Source organism: Primulina huaijiensis, chromosome 6 (assembly GCF_012295235.1).
Source record: "Primulina huaijiensis isolate GDHJ02 chromosome 6, ASM1229523v2, whole genome shotgun sequence".
NCBI classification, from domain to species: Eukaryota; Viridiplantae; Streptophyta; class Magnoliopsida; order Lamiales; family Gesneriaceae; genus Primulina; species Primulina huaijiensis.
Genome location: NC_133311.1, coordinates 12,124,517 through 12,143,340, shown reverse-complemented (window position 1 = coordinate 12,143,340; position 18,824 = coordinate 12,124,517). Strand labels below are relative to the sequence as shown.

Here is an 18,824-nt window from a genome sequence, read left to right as displayed (position 1 = left end):
CGCACTAGCTTGTTAGATAAATGATTTAAAGATTATGCTAATGATTTTATTAGAGATATTTTTATACTTTATTTTATTGTTAGTCGATCTTTTTCAAGGTCGATATAAGAATTTTGGTTAGTCGATGATTTAAGATTTTATTTTATGCACTTTAGATTTCATATGTTAATTTATTATGATTGTTAGAAATGTTAAGTTATTTTATTTAGTTAGTATTTACAAAATTATTATTTATGATTAATATATATATATATATATATAAAATCGAGGTCGTTTCAAGATTCTTAGGAATCGAGCTCTCATGCATGCTTGCCTAGGTAAGGTGCATAAGAGCAGTTCGTTTTGTATTTCCCTTTTTTTTTTGTTCTATCAATAGCTTGAGTAACGTAAAAATTGATGAGAATCCAATGCCCCGAAAACCTAAGGGTTCTTATGCATAGATTTGATTCATACGACGTTCAAGATTGTTTTGATTGTCAAACCAAAATTTCTTTGAAAATTTTAGACCTCCACTACATTTTGGGTGCGAAAAACAATACTTCAACATCGATGTGTGCGTTCAAACACAAGAAACATTTGTTTTCCGTCTGTTTTCAATATCATTGCTTTCGGAATATCACATAATTTTCAACACAAAATCCACAAGATGTTTACTCTCCTCTTATATATCATGTAACGTCGATACAAGCACAAAATTTTCAATTTCAAAATATCTCTGTCGCTATTGATTCTGATTCCTATTTATCGCGCCAAGTTTCTAGAATTCTTGGCCGGATTACATTACATTCAGAACCTTGATTTGAAAATTCAACCAAATGTCATCACAAGAATCCAACTTGAAATGATGATTGTAACCATTCTGCACATCTTCGACAGCTAACTTGCTTGGGTGTAATCTCTTTAAGCACCCATGACCATAAAAGGAAATCCCCTGCAAAGAGAGTTGAGCTTTAACTACTTGACAAAATAATCCAATCTTACTAACATTCATTAACTGAATCAGTCACCAAACGCAAACACTTCTAAACAAATTTGGATGGATGAGAGTTTAACTTTCGAAAAGGGTGAAAAGGAAAGTTGGTTTTTCTTTTCTTTTCCTCCTTTTTTCTCTGTTTTGAGCCGGAGTGCGAATATGATTAGTTTGTAGGAAAGGTTATTTAGATATCATAAATCCTATATCAAAATAAGTCATCAAAACATAACAGGATTTTAGTCTGCGACAGCGTTGTCTAGATCAGGCAAAGTCATGCCAGTTTCTTTTTTTTTTTTTCCTTTGCAAAATAAAAAAAACTTGTTTGTAGTTTACATAGGTGGTGTTGCCAGGTTTAGTTGAAAAGAATTTGATTGTCTATGTCTAGTACTTGTTGAAGAAGAATTATTGATTAATTCTCTCACCAGCCCCCATGCCTGGAGAAATAGTCAATATCAAGTGAAACAGCAAGTGCCACCGCTACTGCTCTCTCTTACTGAGTCAATGGACAAGTTACACTCAAATTCTTCGATCTACAAAACACAGATGCATAATTCAGGGGAAAAAATCACATGTAAAAACTTAAGGACCATTTATGCAGTGATTTACCCCCGGAGAAGGCCTAACAACAGAATCAGCACTCCCAAATCAAATCATGACCAGTGTTAGTTGTCTCACATCGCTTGGATAAAATACCTGGGACTTGCATATATGGGCTTGGACAATCCTCCCCCTTGAACTAGCTTTTGGGGTTGAGTTAGATTCAAGTTCCAATCTTAATAACCAGCATCTGTGAATATCTGCATTAAATGAACAGAAACAACTTTGAGTCTTTGCCCGCTTTTCTTTTTGGAAATGGAAAATAAATTTTAGTGATAAAACTTCAGCAACATTTCCTGTGTCAGCTCAAGCAGCCTATCACATTAGAAAACAGAATTTCTCGTCTCTGGCTCAATTTAAATAAATTATTTGGTTTAAGCAAGGGAACGACCTCAAATCTGAAACCCCTCCAATCATGATCTATTTCGGTCAACACATTTCCATCAATGTCCTTCAAAGTGAATACCCAGTTCCAAAAGCCAGGATTTTCAACCACCGCAAACAGCTTGTTTCTAAAACACAGAAAAACCACAATTTGTTTAGAATACTAACTAGTTCAAAAAATTAAGATGATACAGAAAAAATAAGTGCGACAGTTGAGAAAATAACTATACAGGATTAAAGTTGAACTCTTACAGCAGTCAACCAATTAATCTAGTGGTGTTCTATGTTTTCTAGATTTTGTACAACTATAAAACAATGATTATAGAAAGTATGACAACCTCACCTTCTACAGAAAACAAGAATTCCATCAAAGTTAAAGCAAAAAGGCTAACGAGTAAATACAGAAGATAAAGCCACAACTACACCCATCTTTAACAATTGACGATTGGCCTCTGTGTAAGAAAACTTTCTGGTCTTTATTAATTTACTCAAGTCTTTCTTGCCAAATTACCTTTTTTTTTTAGAAGAAACCAAATTAGAATTTCAATGAAGTAGGATTTGTAATTTCACCAGATTTGTTTGCAGAAAGAACAACCCCATCAAATTACAAACTTTGTCATCACATCAGCACGTCCAGAGAAACTAATTTTCAAAAAAATGACAAGGAAACAATGAAATGAAGCTTGATTACTTGAGAAAAGATGTTTTAGACATCACTAAGTTCAACTAGTAAATATTTTAGCCCATTAAGAGTTGAGTGATTATCTCAAAGCTTCTCATCATGACAATTGAATAGTGATGTAGCTCTGAAGTTTCTTTAGGTATAATGTTGGTCAGTATCAAGTAAATAAACATATTTCCAACCACATCAAAGGGTAGTTTGATTTGCAATAAATGTGTACACTTATCTTACTTTTGTTAAAGTTCATCATACACTCAGATCGATTTGTATAATAAGACTATCACGCACAGCATTATATCTAGTGGCCTGCAGGGTGTGTTGCAGTTTCTAAAGCCCACACTTTCCCTTCTACTTTTTCTTAGGTCTTTTTGAAGTGTTCTTTATTGACTCTAAAAATATGGAACAGTGACTTGGCAATTAGGATTTATCATATAGGGCAACAAGGGTGAAGAACAATCTTCTTCTTCTTCTTCTTCTTTAGTGCATATGAAAATTGAAATTTCAGTTTATTTTTCAATTTTCTCAAAGAATTGCATAAATCTATTTCCTTCAACAGTAAATTAGGTTCTCCATCCACTCTGAATAAATATCTTGTTGTTAATTTATGATTGACATATATGTTAAATCAGATTTATTCATATTTAAATGCACATAATTTGACGGTTGAGATTATCCATATGCAATTAATTTTCAACTGATCTTGTCTCCGGGAATGTCAAGTTTCTGGTTATGCTAATCATATGTTATTTGAAAGCTATCAAAGTTAATATCCATAACTACTTCAAGTTTATCATAAATTCAATCATGGTGAACATGTGTGTTCAATTTGAGAGAAACACAAAGATTTTGGGTATCACTGCAACTTTTAGTAGGAAACTAACTTAGATTCTCATAAATTTTACTAGGAAACTAACTTATACATGCAAAACAAGAATATTGTAGAAGAATGGGGAATGGTTTCAACCATATGACCCATTGGTCCTCCTTTGCTGATCTTGGCAAGGAGTAGTTACATATTTCTTGCTTAATACATAATAATCTATATGTGATTTACAAGAAGACCAACAACAGGAATTCGTAGAATAGGACAGAAATAGATCAAGCTTAGAGAATCACCGACTCAAATCCAAGAACCAAATTGGCCCACTCTATGTGCCTGATAATCAGCAAATTGGATCTCACAAGAAGAGGTTTAACTTTAGCCTGAAATAAATTAGGTGAAAGTCAATCATCTCAGAAGGTTGCAAGAATGTTTACGCCACCACGATAACCACTGAGATGAATATCATTGAATGAGATGGACAAGAAGCTGATAAACCATAATAATTTATAGCATTGATAATGCCTACAACAATGTCTATAAATATGTATGTTTTTCAATTGGATCATGTCTTACATCGATCGTACACAATCAAATTCAAGGTATGTGGCTTGCATCCTACATCAAAGTTTCACAAAAAAAAAATTAATAATTCAAATCCTTATCTGGTAATTACCACGAAACACGAATCATAACTCCATCAAACTAACCTAATTGCAAATTGATTTAATAGTTACAACCAGATATCAATAGTAGAAAACAATTGTAAGAAAATGGACAGTCCAATAAAAGTTGGATCAACATTTAAATTGAAGATAAAAAATAGAGGAAACAGAAGCAATGCATGCAACTAACACAGCAAAGTAGTGGGAAAAAGCTGATCAAAATTGATACGTAACAAAGTGCAAGGTATAATAAAGCTCTGACATGCTAGCGAGAAGTTATCCTGTGGAGCAGACAAACTAAAGCACTTATATGTCAAACAATAAAATACTGCATCCTGGCCTGTGTGATCAATGTCAAGTACCAAATATATGTGTTCAAACTTGATGGCTCGATAGCGGTAGACTCGAATGTTAACTTTTGGGCTCTTTCCAAACTGTTTCTCACAATTAAAAATAAAAAAATTAATGTAAATCTCAAATTTAGATTCATGCAAATAAAATGGGTGTGCAACATGGAGCTAATTAATCATGTATTCAGCACAAAGAGAAATTAGTCTAAACCATAGTTGTTAAAAGTGAGCGCTTCTTGCGCATAAGTGCAAAGTGCCACGAAGCGCCAGGCCTGCGCTTCGGAATTCTCATAAGCGCACGACGTCTAAGAAGCGCGCGCTTCAGTGTACTTCAACCAAAAGCGTGCTTAATTGTGCTTGAGAGACAAGTGTTAGAAATTTTTCTCAAAATCATGTTTCTATGTATATATAAACATGATATATAATATGCGGAAGCGGATCGAGTGTTACTTCCGGCCATTGAAAATTTTGATTTCTCTGATTTTCTTCTCGGTTGATGCCTTCTAAGCATTCCACCCTCTCAATAGATGGTGTAAATTTTTCTTATGAGGTGTGTGCTTAGGGACCTCAATCGCTCTATTTATAGGCGTTTCTGTAACGACCCATTACAGGCCCAGTGGGCCATATGGGCAGTCCACTGGGCCTGTAATGGGTCGTTACAGTTTCTCATACCATCGATGAGTGTATCGGGAACCGAGATTCAGAAGGAGAGTCGTGTACGCATCTAAATTTTCTTGGTCGTCGCCAATATCAATTTGTACACGCTACTTCTTTTAATATGTGTCACGTTTTTCTTACATTCTTCCACTTGACACATATATCTCATTTACCATAGGAGAAAACAAAATACATGAATCATGGCGATAGGTCATCTTAAAACGAATATTATCTTCCATGTATTACAATGCATTATGTCTCTCAAATCTGTATAACTTAATGAATAAACCCAATGTTTATTCGAGGTCCAACTTTATTGATATTTCTCAAATCAATGAATGTGTACACAAAAAATATGAGAAAATATCACATCATAGTTTCATTAAATTTGTTCTTACAACAAAATTACATAAAGGAACCAAGTCCCATTCTTTCTGTATGATCCTTAAATTTCAATGGTGGCATGCCCTTAGTTAAAGGATCCGCAATCATCAATTCAGTGCTAATGTGCTCGATAAGTAACTTCTTAACTTTAACACGTTCTCGTATGGCTAAATACTTAATGTCGATGTGCTTGCTTCGACTACCACTTTTGTTATTTTTAGCCATAAAAACAGCAGATGAATTGTCACAATATATTCTTAATGGCCTAGATATAGAATCCATGATTCTAAGCCTCGAAATGAAACTCTTCAACCATACACCATGTGAAATTGCCTCAAAACAAGATACGAACTCAGCTTCCATAGTAGAAGTAGCAGTCAATGTCTGCTTTGCACTTCTCCAAGATACAGCTACACCAGCTAGCATAAAAATATATCCTGAAGTGGATTTTCTTGAATCAATGCAGCCAGCATGGTCTGAATCAGAGTAGCCAATTACTTCCAAATTCTCAGTTCGTCTGAACATAAGCATATAATCTTTGGTCCCTTAAAGGTACCTCATGACTTTCTTTGCAGCTTTCCAGTGATCTAATCCTGGATTACTCTGTTATCTTCCCAACATCCCAACAACAAATGCAATGTCAGGTCTAGTGCAAACCTGAGCATACATTAAGCTTCTGACAGTAGAAGCATAAGGAATGTTTTTCATTTGTTCCCGCTCTAGATCATTCTTTGGGCATTGGCTCAAATTGAATTTATCGCCTTTCACAACGGGAGCTATACTTGGTGAACAATCTTTCATCCGATATCTCTCTAAAACTTTGTTGATATAGGTTTCTTGAGACAGACCTAGAATACCTCTAATTCGGTCTCTATGTATCTTAATGCCAATGACATAAGATGCATCGCCCATATCCTTCATATCAAAGTTTTTAGAGAGGAATTGTTTCACCTCATATAACAGACCCTTATCATTGGTTGCAAGTAATATATCATCCACATATAGAATAAAGAAACAAATCTTGCTCCCACTGACCTTCTGGTATATACATTGATCCATGAGGTTTTCAACAAATCCGAATGAAGATATAACATCATGAAATTTCAAATACCATTGACGGGAAGCTTGTTTCAATCCATATATAGATTTCTTAAGCTTACAAACCAATTGATCACCATTACTAGAGAAGAATCATTCAGGCTGTTTCATATAAACTTCTTCATCTAGTTCTCCATTGAGAAAAGCTATTTTCACATCCATTTGTTGTAAATCGAAGTCAAAATGTGCAACCAATGCTAGAAAGATACGGAGAGAATCTTTCTTAGATATAGGAAAAAAAGTCTCCTTATAATCGATTCCTTCCTGCTGAGTGAATCCTTTAGCAACGAGTCTTGCTTTATACCTTTCAATGTTGCCTAACGAGTCTTTCTTTGTTTTGAAGACCCATTTACATCCAATGGCTTTTACACCATCAGGCAACTGAACAAGATCACAGACTCCATTAACTGCCATAGAGTTCATCTCTTCTTTCATAGCATTAAACCATACTTTTGACTCATTACAACTCATGGCTTGTGAAAACGTTTCAGGATCATTTTCGGCTCCGATGTTAAATTCCGATTCTTGTAAATACACAACATAATCACTAGATATAGTTGATCTTCTTATTCTAGTAGATCTCTTAAGGTTTGTTTGGCTGATCAACAATTTCTTGTTGTTCTTCATTAACAACTTGATCTACTGGATTTTCATCAGCGATTTGTGGAACTTCAGTAACTGGTTGTCTAACACTCATTTGGTCTTGAGGGGTGTGAATAACAATCAATCTGTCATTTGAATAAGGGGTTTGTTCATTAATGTGATCATTCTCAAAAACTATGTAATTATCACTCCCACTAATCAAGTCATTTTCAAGAAATTTTTGCATTTCTTGATTCCACAATTCTAGTGTTGTGAGATGGACAATAGAATCTGTACCCTTTGGATTTTTCGGCATACCCAATGAAATATCCACTTATAGTTCTTGAGTCCAGTTTCTTTTAATGTGGGTTGTAAACTCTTATTTCAGAAGGACAACCCCAAACGCGTATATGTTGCAAACTTGGTTTCCAACCTTTTAATAACTCAAATGGCATCTTTTGGACAGCCTTAGTTGGAACTCGGTTTAATATATACACAGCTGTCTTAAGAGCTTTAGTCCACAAGGATTTAGGAAGTTTAGAGCTACTAATCATGCTCCTCACCATGTCCAATAATGTTCGGTTTCTCCTCTCAGCTCCACCATTTTGGTCTGGAGAACCAGGCATAGTATATTGGGCAACAATCCCATGTTCTTGGAGAAACTTCGCAAACGGACCAGGTGCCTGTCCATTTTCAGTGTATCTACCGTAATATTCGCCACCTCTATCAGTTCTCACGATCTTAATATGTTTTCCACATTGCTTCTCCAATTCAGCCTTAAAAACCTTAAAGGCTTCAAGTGCTTCGTTTTTATTATGAAGCATGTAGATATACATGTATCGTGAGTAATCATCAATGAAAGAGATGAAGTATTTCGGACTTTGCATGTCCATATCTGGACAACAAATATCTGAATGTATGATTTTTAATATTTCTGTGCTCCTCTTGGCACCTTTTTTAGACTTATTGGTCTGCTTTCCCTTAATACAATCCACACAAGTATCAAAATCAGTAAAATCTAAAGTAATGAGTACTCCATCATTTACTAATCTTTTAATTCTCTCTATGGAGATGTGTCCCAATCTCCTGTGCCACAATATAGAGGAATCTTCATTTATAACACATCTTTTAATACCTCCTTGTACATGCATAGTGGTGTTATTATTTTGTAAAGAAATAGAGAAAAGACCATCAACCATTGTACCATTTCCAATATGATTTGATTTATAAAAAAAATTTATTGATTTATCCAAAAACTGAAATGAATAACCAATGGGTACAAGTTTTGAAACTGAAATTAAATTCCTAGAAAAACTAGGAACATAAAAGGTCTTTTTCAATTTTAAAATATAACCACTATTCAACACTAGGCAGCAAGTCCCAATAACCTCCACATACGAAGACATCTTGTTTCATGAATAGATGCTCCGTTCATTTTCTATTGGCTTCCTTAGGTTTTGCATAGCCTGCAAGGTATTTGTAACATGGATTGTAGAACAAGAATCAATCCACCATGTGTTATAAATCATATTAACCATATCAGATTCATAACATACAAATGAAGTAGGAATACCTTTCTTTTCAAGCCAGTCCTTAAATTTATTACAATCCTTCTTCATGTGTCCCGTCTTTTTACAGAAGAAACACTTGGATTCTTTCTTGATGTCAGGTTGGGTTGGAATTATTCCTTTTCCTTTTCCCTTGACTTTGGCTTGCTTCTTAAATATTCCTTGTGTAGTCATAAAGACATTATCACTTGTTTCCATCAACAACATTCCTTCCTCTTGAACACACATGGTCATTAATTCATTAATTGACCATTTATCCTTATGTGTGTTGTAAGAAATTTTGAAAGGTCCATATTGCTGTGGAAGAGTGCATAAAATGTAGTGCACAAGAAAAGTCTCAGACATTTCCACTACAAGTGTCTTGAGCCGAGCCGCTATGTCCCGCATTTTCATTATGTGGTCTCGCACACCTCTCACACTGGTGAGCCTTAATGAAGAGAATTCCATAATTAGGGTGCTTGCAAGTGCCTTATCTGAAGACTGAAACTGTTCATCAATAGCCTTCAGTAATTCTTTGACATTATTATGCTGGTCGACAGAACCACGCATGCCAGCAGAGTTTTTGGTCTTTATGAACATTACGCAGAGTCCATTAGATCGCTCCCATTTTTCATAAAGATCAACATCATCCGGAATGCTGTTTTTAGTAATAGCAGATGGTTCGTCTTTCCTTATAGCATAATCAATATCCATCCACCCTAATTGAAGAAGAATTCTTTCTTTCCATATTTTATAGTTCTCGCCCTTTAGTTCGGGAATGTCACATTTCATATCATAAAAACTCGCAGGTTGCATAACTGCACAAAATATCATATGCTTAAAATTTTGAGACAATATCATGTTTTACCAATGTAATTCATGTTTTAAAAATATAGTGACATAAAATTTTCCTGTGGGCTAAAATTTTAATTCAATAAGATTTTTCTATAACTTTATGATAAAACTATCAAAATGTATTTTCCTTAACTCCTGTGGGTAAATTAAGAAAAATATAATTTGATATTTTAACCTAATTAGTTATATAAATATAATAAAAATCCTTGTGAGGTAAAATTTATTATGTTTATATAATTAATTACAATTGATGTCCTTTATGTGATTCAAATCCACTTGATGCGTAAATTTTTTCATAATTAATGATACTGTGGTTATTCCTCAATTATTTAAAATTATACGGTTCACGGGACAAAATTGGACAAAATTTTGGTTTTACTTTAATACTTTATATAATAATTATTTAATAACATAATCAACATTTTCCAAGAGTGTTCCCAAGAAAGATAGGTAGTGTTGAGGCCCTTTAAATACCTAACTCCTAGTCAGAGCAACGTTCCTCAGGGAGACCAGTGGCTAGTCAAGGCAATCTAAACCGATCTTTGAAGAACTCCCTCAGATCATGTTTTCTTATGTCACCTTAATTATTATTCAACTTAATTATTTACATTTATGTGAATCTTTATAAGCCAAAAATTTTAATTGAATAACTTTATATTCACAATTTTACTTAATATGAACAAAACGTTCCCCATCAGTTTTTCTCTTCAATCAGAGTAGTGAAAAAGTGAGGACCACATTTATGTGAAAATGTGGACTTCTCATCAGTTTTTTTCTTTTATCAGAGTAGTGCTAAAGTGGGGATTATTTGTTCATTTGTGAACATCTGAAATATTTTATATTATATTCACATCTTACTTGATATGTTCATTTCAAATTATAAACAACTTAATATAATTTAATATGAACATAATGTGAATATTAATTTACCAAAATATTTTTCAATACAATTTGCATTTAAAAAAAATTTCAAAAATAAATGCAAGTGTAATATTAAATTTACATGTACACATCAAACACTTATCCATAATATTTGACATTTTATCTAACATGCAAAAATAATTTCTAAACATGTATTAAAATTACGTCGAATTTGGAATTATTTTAATGTGTACAAATTATTTAACCAAATGATATATGTATACCAAATTATACATATAACTTAATAACACATTAATCATTATTTACTTATTTATTATTATTATTATTATTATTATTGATTTAATAATAATAATAATAAAAATAATAATTAATGTGAGACCCACAATTAATGGTTGCGGAACCCATAACATATGACAATTGAAAAATTGTCCATAGCATTTCACGTGAATGATTCTGAAAAAAATTTCAACGACAACTTCTTTCAAATGTAAATAGACGTGGGTCCCACTAATTAATTTTGCATGAAAATTTTATCATATAGTTTAGGAATTAAGTTGCCGATATTCGAAGTCTTCTTCTTCTTTATATATTTTCAGAAAAAACCAGAAGCACCTTCTCCGAAAAATTTCTCCCAAAAAATCTTATTTTTGTTTTTTTTTTTAAGATTCAAGGAAGAAATTCAAACTTCGATCGAGAACAAAATCCTAAGGTAAGTTTCTTAATATTATTACGTGATCCGATCTTTAAATTTCAAGTTCTTTACGCAAATTTCAGAAAATGAAAAAACAAATTTTCAAGGCAGAGGTATCACTGCTCTAATACCAAATGTTAGAAATTTTTCTCAAAATCATGTTTCTACGTATATATAAACATGATATATAATATGCGGAAGCGGATCGAGTGTTACCTCCGGCCATTGAAAATTTTGATTTCTCTGATTTTCTTCTCGGTTGATGCGTTCTAAGCACTCTACCCTCTCAATAGATGGTGTAAATTTTTCTTATGAGGTGTGTACTTAGGGACCTCAGTCGCTCTATTTATAGGCGTTTCTCATACCATCGATGAGTGTATCGGGAGCAGAGATTCAGAAAGAGAGTCGTGTACGCATCTGAATTTTCTTGGCCGTTGCCAATATCAATTTGTACACGCTACTTCTTTTAATATGTGTCACGTATTTCTTACAACAAGTGCTCACCTTCTTTTAAAGTTTCGCCAAGTGAAAACCGCACTTCTAAAGTGCCATTTTCACTCTGCTAAATAATTTTTTTTAAAAAAATCCCTAAACTTCAGCGCTTGATTTCTCGACGGCTCTCCTTGCTTCTGCCTCTATCGCTGCCTCACCGCCTCCCGTATGTCCTCACCATCTTTGGCTCGCTATCACCGTCGTCGTTTCCGCATTGCCACGCAGTATCTTCTGCCCTCTCATTTGATGTCTTTGGTAAGAATTTTCTCTTCTTAAAGATTGATGTTTTTATTGTTTTGTTTATTTTTTCAAGTTATTGATTGATTATTATGATTTTCAGTTGGTTAGTTCTTAGCCATGTCAAATACAAATCCACCAAATCGAAAAGATTTTGCTTGGAATTATCACTCCGGGATCCTAAAAATCCAAATGTTGTTAGTTGTGTTTTATGTGTTAAAACAACAAATGGAGGGATTTGTTGACATACTATACATTTAATTGGAGTCAGCGGAAATGAGAAAGATTGTCCGAAATGTCTCGAACAGGTTAAAGAAGAGGCCAGAGAATTCATGGAAAAAAGAGTAAATTGAAAAATCCAATGGATGATATTGTTGATTTGGACGAATATGAAGTTGATCTTCAAACTAAAGATAAAGGGAAACTGCCAATATCTTGTTTAAGCATCCATCCTATGGTCCAAGGTAAAAAGCGCAAGCAAACCAAACTTATTAATCTTTATTTTATGAAAGGTGTTGATGAAATTGCCAAACAAAGACGTTCGAAAAATAAAATTTGATTGGATGAAAATAAACAGAAATTAAGAGACATTGTGGTTGAGAAATTTACTATTTGGATGTATGAAGCCAGAATTCCATTCAATGCCATTAAATATGATTCTTTTGAGCATTGTATTAACGCTATTGGGAGTTACAGAATGGAAATGAAACCTTCATCATATCATGAAGTGAGAGTTAAGTATTTGAAGAAGGTGTTGGCAAATACGAACTTGCTTCTCAAATCTCACAAAAAAGATCATGCTAAGTATGGGTGCACAATCATGACAAATGGGTGGACGAATAAAAAGAGTAGGAAACTTGTAATTTTTTTGGTAAATGGTCCTAGAGAAAGCGTATTTATTGAATCAATTGATGCTTCAGGGTATTCTCAAACGATAAACAAGATGTTTGAGTTAATTTCTAAATTTGTGCTTCAAATTGAAAGAAATAATGTGATTCAAATTGTAACAAATAATTCAAGCTACAATGTTATTTAAGTTAATATTTAATTTTATGTTACTTTCAATAAAGAATTAGATATTTTCAATTTGTTTGATTAAATTTACTTTGTTTCTTGAGGTCATCTTTTGGAAAACTGATTTACACACTTGTACTAACTCTTGATATAGGTGGGTTTTACATGTTTTTCATATTATGTGATGTTCATTGTGTTGCACATATCGTTTAGATTGCATGCATTTTATGGTGCTTTGTCATTTGTTATGTTTTTAGTTGCTTCTATGTCTCGTGGTTGAAAATGCAGGCAATTCGGGAATAAAAGAAGAGAAATGATCTAAAAGTCGTGCAGCTTCCGCCCGGGCGCACATTTATATCCACCCGTGCGCGCCTCATTTAAAATTGAAAGCCGCAAGATATCCGCCCGGGCGGATCACGGATTTTTTAAATGTGCAGACTCCTCCTTTTCTTCCCCCATTCGAACCCTACCTTTTCCCTCTTCAATTTTTGCAGCCTACACTCTAATTCTCACTCAAGTGACCCTTTTTGGGCCGTTTTCAGGTCCAATTTCGTGTCACCATCTTCACCTAGCACCAAGGCGTGATTTTTTCGGCATCCTCCTTATCTTTTCTGGCCGCCACTGCAAATCTCCGACCACCACTGAGTTTCCGGCCATGTCTCCTCATTTGCTCCGGCGACGTCGTCTCATTCCACTCTCTTACCCGTCAGCTTCGATCTTGCAAGAGTTTCCCCAAGCACAAGCTTCTCCTGCGCTTCTCTTCCCGGATTCTGACTAGCCAATCAAATTCCGACAACATACCTCATATTCTGGGTTTTTTTTACGCAAATCATCCATGATGCCTCTGAAGCATAGTTGTCAATCGCGCGTAGCGCCCCGTAGCGCAGAGGTTGCCCGTGGCTATAGAGCATAGCGAAGCGCGTAGCGAGGGCTATTTGAAAGTAAAACGCCACAAACATATAAATATATAATATATAGCATATACTAACATCAATTCAATCTTTCATTCTTAAATAACAAATATATAAATTCAAAGCATATAAAATCTCAATTCTAAAACTAGAAAAACGTAATTTAAAATTCATTTTCATCTTCATCAAGATCGAGACCATCTTCTTCATTTGAAATTGCATAACGTTCGGCGTCATTCTCTTCTTCACTTTCTTCATTAAAGTCAAATTCATCATCGTCTATAAAATTATGTGTGGTAGATGTTTCTATTGGCCTTTTCCCTCTAGACTTAGATGTGGCCGCCTTCGAGCTTCCTATAGATGTAGGGGTCGCTTTCGAGGCCCCTTTGGATTTCCTCAATGTATAAGGAGCTTCATCTACTCCAACAACATATGCAACATCTTGCCAAGTCAAATCATCACCATCATGAACCAAGTCAGGCTCTTCATCCTCCAGTCTCCCTAGCAGCAGTTCATTGCCATCATCCACTTCAGTCAATATGATAGGGTCGATGGTATCACGACTATCGTATCTACGCCTCATAACTCTATTGTATTTGATGAACACCAAATCATTCAGTAGTTTTTGCTCCAATCTATTCTTTTTCTTGGAATGAAGCTGCATTTATTTATATATATTTATCAAGGCACGTGGTGCGAGAACAAATTCTTAAAACTTCACAGTAATAGAAAATAAAAATTTTAATATTATAAAAACTTACATGTTCAAAAACACTCCAATTGCGCTCACAACCATAGGAGCTACAAGTGAGACTGAGTATCTTTTGGGCAAGTTTTTGCAACTTTGGTGTCAAAGTTTCATATGAGTTCCACCATGCATCTAGTTAATAATAATAGTTATATTAATATTTCTCATTGAATTTATTTCAAAAAAATAAGGAAAAACTTGATTTTCATACCTGGTGATACAACCTTTCTCATTTCGATTGCAACTTCCTTCCCAAAAAGACCTTCGGCTTGTTTGTATTTAACAACTCTGTATGTATTTTCCTCTCCGTCTCACCATCAAAAGTCAACCTACTGATTGCATTGTACAACCCCGTAACTACTTCCTCATCTTGTTCTATCTCAGAATTTGAGTAAAAGAACTGAGGATTCAAGAAATAACCCGCTGCATGCAAATCTTGATGTAGTTGCAACTGCCACCTATTGTCGATTATCTCAAAAACCTCCTTGTACCTGTCTTCGTTATTACCAAAGGCTTTTGCTATTTTCTCCTTAGCCTCATCCATTGCCTCGTATATATAACACATGGCAAGCTTCTTCTCCCCATCCACCAACTGAAGTACCTCCAATAATGGGCCACCAAATTTCATAGCATAAATGATAGAATTCCAAAACGAAGGCATCAAAATAATTTTCTGTGCTTGCTTACCAGTCTGTTCCTTCGCAAATTTGCTTTTACTCCAATTTCTGAAGTAAACATCTTTCTCAAATGTTGCTTATGCTGCTGAAAGTTTCTCATAGTCAAGAAAGTGGTGGTAAAACGAGTTTTAGCTGGCCTGATAAGGTCTTTTTGGCAGGTGAACTCTCTCATCATGTTCAACACCATAGTTCGGTTGTAAATATATCCGTTAACCTTAATTGCCCGCTCAAGTGCCCTCTTCAAATCTGGCATTTTGAATATGTCCTCAAACATCAAATCCAAACAATGTGCTGCACAAGGGGCCCAATACAAGTTTGGATATTTATCCATCAACTTCTTTCCTGTAAAGAACAAGAGAATAAAATGATAGTTAATGAAAATGAAACTAATCAACGAAAGTTAAAAGACGACGTAATTTAGTATATTAGATTTTTTAACCCGCATAAACATTATTTGATGCACTGTCGATGACCACTTGAACGATATTATACACCCCAACGTTTTGCACAAACTTGTCAAGCAACTCAAACATCTTCTCACCCGTGTGAGAGAAGCTAGATGCATCAACTGATTCAATAAACATGCTGCCTTTTGGGGTATTCACCAAGAAATTGATAAGTGATCTCCCCTTTCTATCTCTCCACTCATCAGCCATCAAAGTACAACCATTCTTCGCCATCTCCTCTTCATTTTGTTTCAAAATCAGCTTTGTATGGTTGATCTCTTCCTTTAAAAGTGGTTCTCTCACCTCATGGTAACTAGGTGGTTTCATCCCAGGACCATATTGTCCAATAGCTTCGATCACTGGCTTTAAGCTGTCATATTTGACTACATTGAATGCGATCCCTGCATCATACATCCACCTTGCAAATTTTTGAATTGCATCAGACCTCAACTTTTTCTGAACTTCATTAAATTGGGGTGCTTTACCACCTTGATTCTTTGCGTCTAGCTTAAAGAAAGCATTTATAGGACCCAATGACCGTGGTTTTTTGGGCATTAACATTGACGAGTTGCCCGAGGAAGAAATAGATGCCGACTGCTTTCCACGAGAGGATGGATCCCCGTGTGGATCAATATCATCTCCTTGCTTTTCGATATCAAAAACATCATCAAAGTGAGGCATCGAATCCATGACAGTTTTTTGGGCTAACTTTTCTTCAAAGTGATCTTTCATTTCTTGCTTAACACATGCCGGGGCTTTTGGACAAAGTTTTGTATTTTTAAATGCTCCCGCAAGATGTTGTTTGAGCCTTGTTATCCCACCTTTTGTAACTTTTTGGCAAAAGTTGCATAATATTCCATCAGAAATCTTGTCTGGATTAACCATCTTCCCATAGTTCCATCCAATATCTTTTTTTCTCAATTCTTCTTGTAGGTTTTCCATCTTATAAACTCTGAAATTAAGGAAAAAAAATCGATTATACATTGAGGAAATCCAATAAGCAAATGGCAGTAGGCTAGTAGCTAATATTCCAGAAATAACAGTAGCTAATATTATAGAATTAAGAATATTATAGCTAATATTCCAGAAATAACATTAGCTAATATTCCTAAGCAAATGACAGTAAGTACAAAGGCAGTAACTAATATTCCAATAATCAAATGACATTAACTAATATTATAGAATCAACATATAAGCAAATAGAATTAATATGTTATAGAGATTGTTTCTTCTCAACATGGAGTCCAAAAAAATAAAAAATCAGAAAGAAAAAAAAAAGAAAATAAGAGCAGAATATTACCAAGTGCAGCGATGCAAAGCAGTGTCCAGAAGTCCGGCGGTCGGTGGTCGAAGGTCGGCGGTCGGCGGCCAGATGTCCGGCGGTCGGCGGTGCAAGGAAAGCTTTCTTGGGCGTGTTGTTGATGCTTGGAGAATTGGAGAAGTGGAGAAGAGACGCGATGTATAAACTAACTGTAGGGTTGTGCAGAATGGGCCTAAACATTTGAGCAACATGGGCCTAAAATTGGTAGTAAAAAATGGGCCGAAAATTGGGTGAAAAACTGACCTTCGCTTTCTTCAACATAGCACGCTATTTCATCGCTACAGCAAGACCGAAATAGCGAGGAAAGCAACGATAGCACTCGCTATTGGCAAGTGGCTTGCGCGTAGCCCCCTGTAGCGACTGGGCAGCACTACGCCTAGCGCTATTGACAACTGTGCTCCGAAGAAAGCACGGGTAAGTCATGATGTTTCTTCGTCATCCTCTCGTATTTTCCGTTTGTTTGTTAATGAAGCCGCTAAAGACCGTTATGAACATGCCAAAATACATCGAGCTCCAATTCGAGAGCGTAGTTTTCAACTTGTGGCCCAAATTTTAATTCTAAATTAGATTTCAAATCGAGGATGGGAAAAATTTTGTGCCCAATCGCAAGCCGCGGTGGCACCGGTAGTTCGAGAATTTTATGCCAATGCGATTGAACGAGACGATAATAAAGCATTTGTGCGAGGGAAACTGGTGGATTATAGTTCTGCAGAGATTAATAATTGCTTGAAACACCGGATGATTCAGTTTATTTGGCATGAGCCGCAAACCCCGACTTGGAATTGATGATGCGCACAATTTGCTATCCGGGGTCTCCGTGGAAGACACCTGGATCCTACACTTGTTTCGCTGAGAAGTATTTGTTAGTCCTTGTTACGATGTGATATGCATTTTTTGCCACACTTTTGATGTCAGTCGGGCACACTAGCGACGTACGGAAGGAGAGGAGGGTGTTGCTTTATGCGCTGATGACCGTTATACCAATCAATGTGGGAAGGATTATCTATTCACAGATCAAACTGAGCATTCACAATCCTAATGTGGCATTGTTCTTTCATCACATTATCACCGAGCTATGTGCGGCCGCCGGGGTAGTTTTTCAGGATGATGATGAGTGGTTGCCACCGACAAAAGCCCTTGATGACGTCAGCTGGGTACAGAAGACCGTGGTATGGCGGAAGGCTTTTCCTCAGTTTGGCCCTTTATGGGACACCTTGACTTTTGATCCACTGCCACCGGTCCAGAGCACCCTCGACGTCGCCTTTTCCAGGATCGGATGGACGAATTTGCAGCATTTGCTGACCATCAGTGACAGTGACAGGCTGTGAGCCAGACATATCAGACCGCGACCGATGCCATTCTGCGTTTATATCTTAGCCACACTGGTATTGATCCGGCTATTATTCCACCACCTATGCCAGCTTTCCTGCCGCCGTTTCAGTTTCACTACGCCGACGCACCAGAGCCAGGAGCTGGCGTCATTCCCCCGGAGGCCCACGAGGAGGAGGATGATTGATAGGGGAGTCACTTCTGTCCCTTATTTTATTTCTTACATTTCTTTTAGTTAATTTTATTTATTTCTGTTTTTGTTGCATGATTAAGTTATATTGCATTCATTTTGCTGTGCACTCTCTATCTTTTTTTCTATCGTCTGATGCATTGGGGACACTGCTCGACTTCAATATTGGGGGGATGGGTGTTGTTTTGTTGCTTTCATTTTGGTTCTTTGTTGATTTTATTCGTTGGTATTTTATTAGTATAAATCTCACTCTCCTTTATTCATCTGCACTCAGTAACCACCAGCAGCCAAT

At 35.6% G+C, this 18,824-nt stretch overlaps 1 protein-coding gene and 2 long non-coding RNA genes across 3 annotated transcripts; all 3 read right to left on the bottom strand.

Annotated features, from left to right (window-relative positions):
• Positions 1 to 613: 613 nt before the first annotated feature.
• LOC140978886 (uncharacterized) lies at positions 614 to 1,626 on the bottom strand. Its single transcript, XR_012175651.1, has 3 exons — positions 1,580 to 1,626; positions 1,396 to 1,503; positions 614 to 931 (listed from the first exon to the last, which is right to left on the bottom strand). It is a non-coding gene; the product is annotated as an uncharacterized lncRNA (long non-coding RNA).
• A 55-nt stretch (positions 1,627 to 1,681) lies between these two features.
• On the bottom strand, positions 1,682 to 4,417 carry LOC140979783 (uncharacterized). Its single transcript, XR_012175804.1, has 3 exons — positions 3,753 to 4,417; positions 1,962 to 2,082; positions 1,682 to 1,770 (listed from the first exon to the last, which is right to left on the bottom strand). It is a non-coding gene; the product is annotated as an uncharacterized lncRNA (long non-coding RNA).
• A 10,318-nt stretch (positions 4,418 to 14,735) lies between these two features.
• LOC140979449 (uncharacterized) lies at positions 14,736 to 17,125 on the bottom strand. The gene is made up of 3 exons (XM_073444851.1): positions 16,993 to 17,125; positions 15,686 to 16,644; positions 14,736 to 15,588 (listed from the first exon to the last, which is right to left on the bottom strand). Exons 2-3 carry the CDS (start codon positions 16,632 to 16,634, stop codon positions 15,230 to 15,232), a joined length of 1,308 nt encoding a protein of 435 aa, XP_073300952.1. The 5' UTR covers positions 16,635 to 16,644; positions 16,993 to 17,125; the 3' UTR covers positions 14,736 to 15,229.
• Positions 17,126 to 18,824: the final 1,699 nt, after the last annotated feature.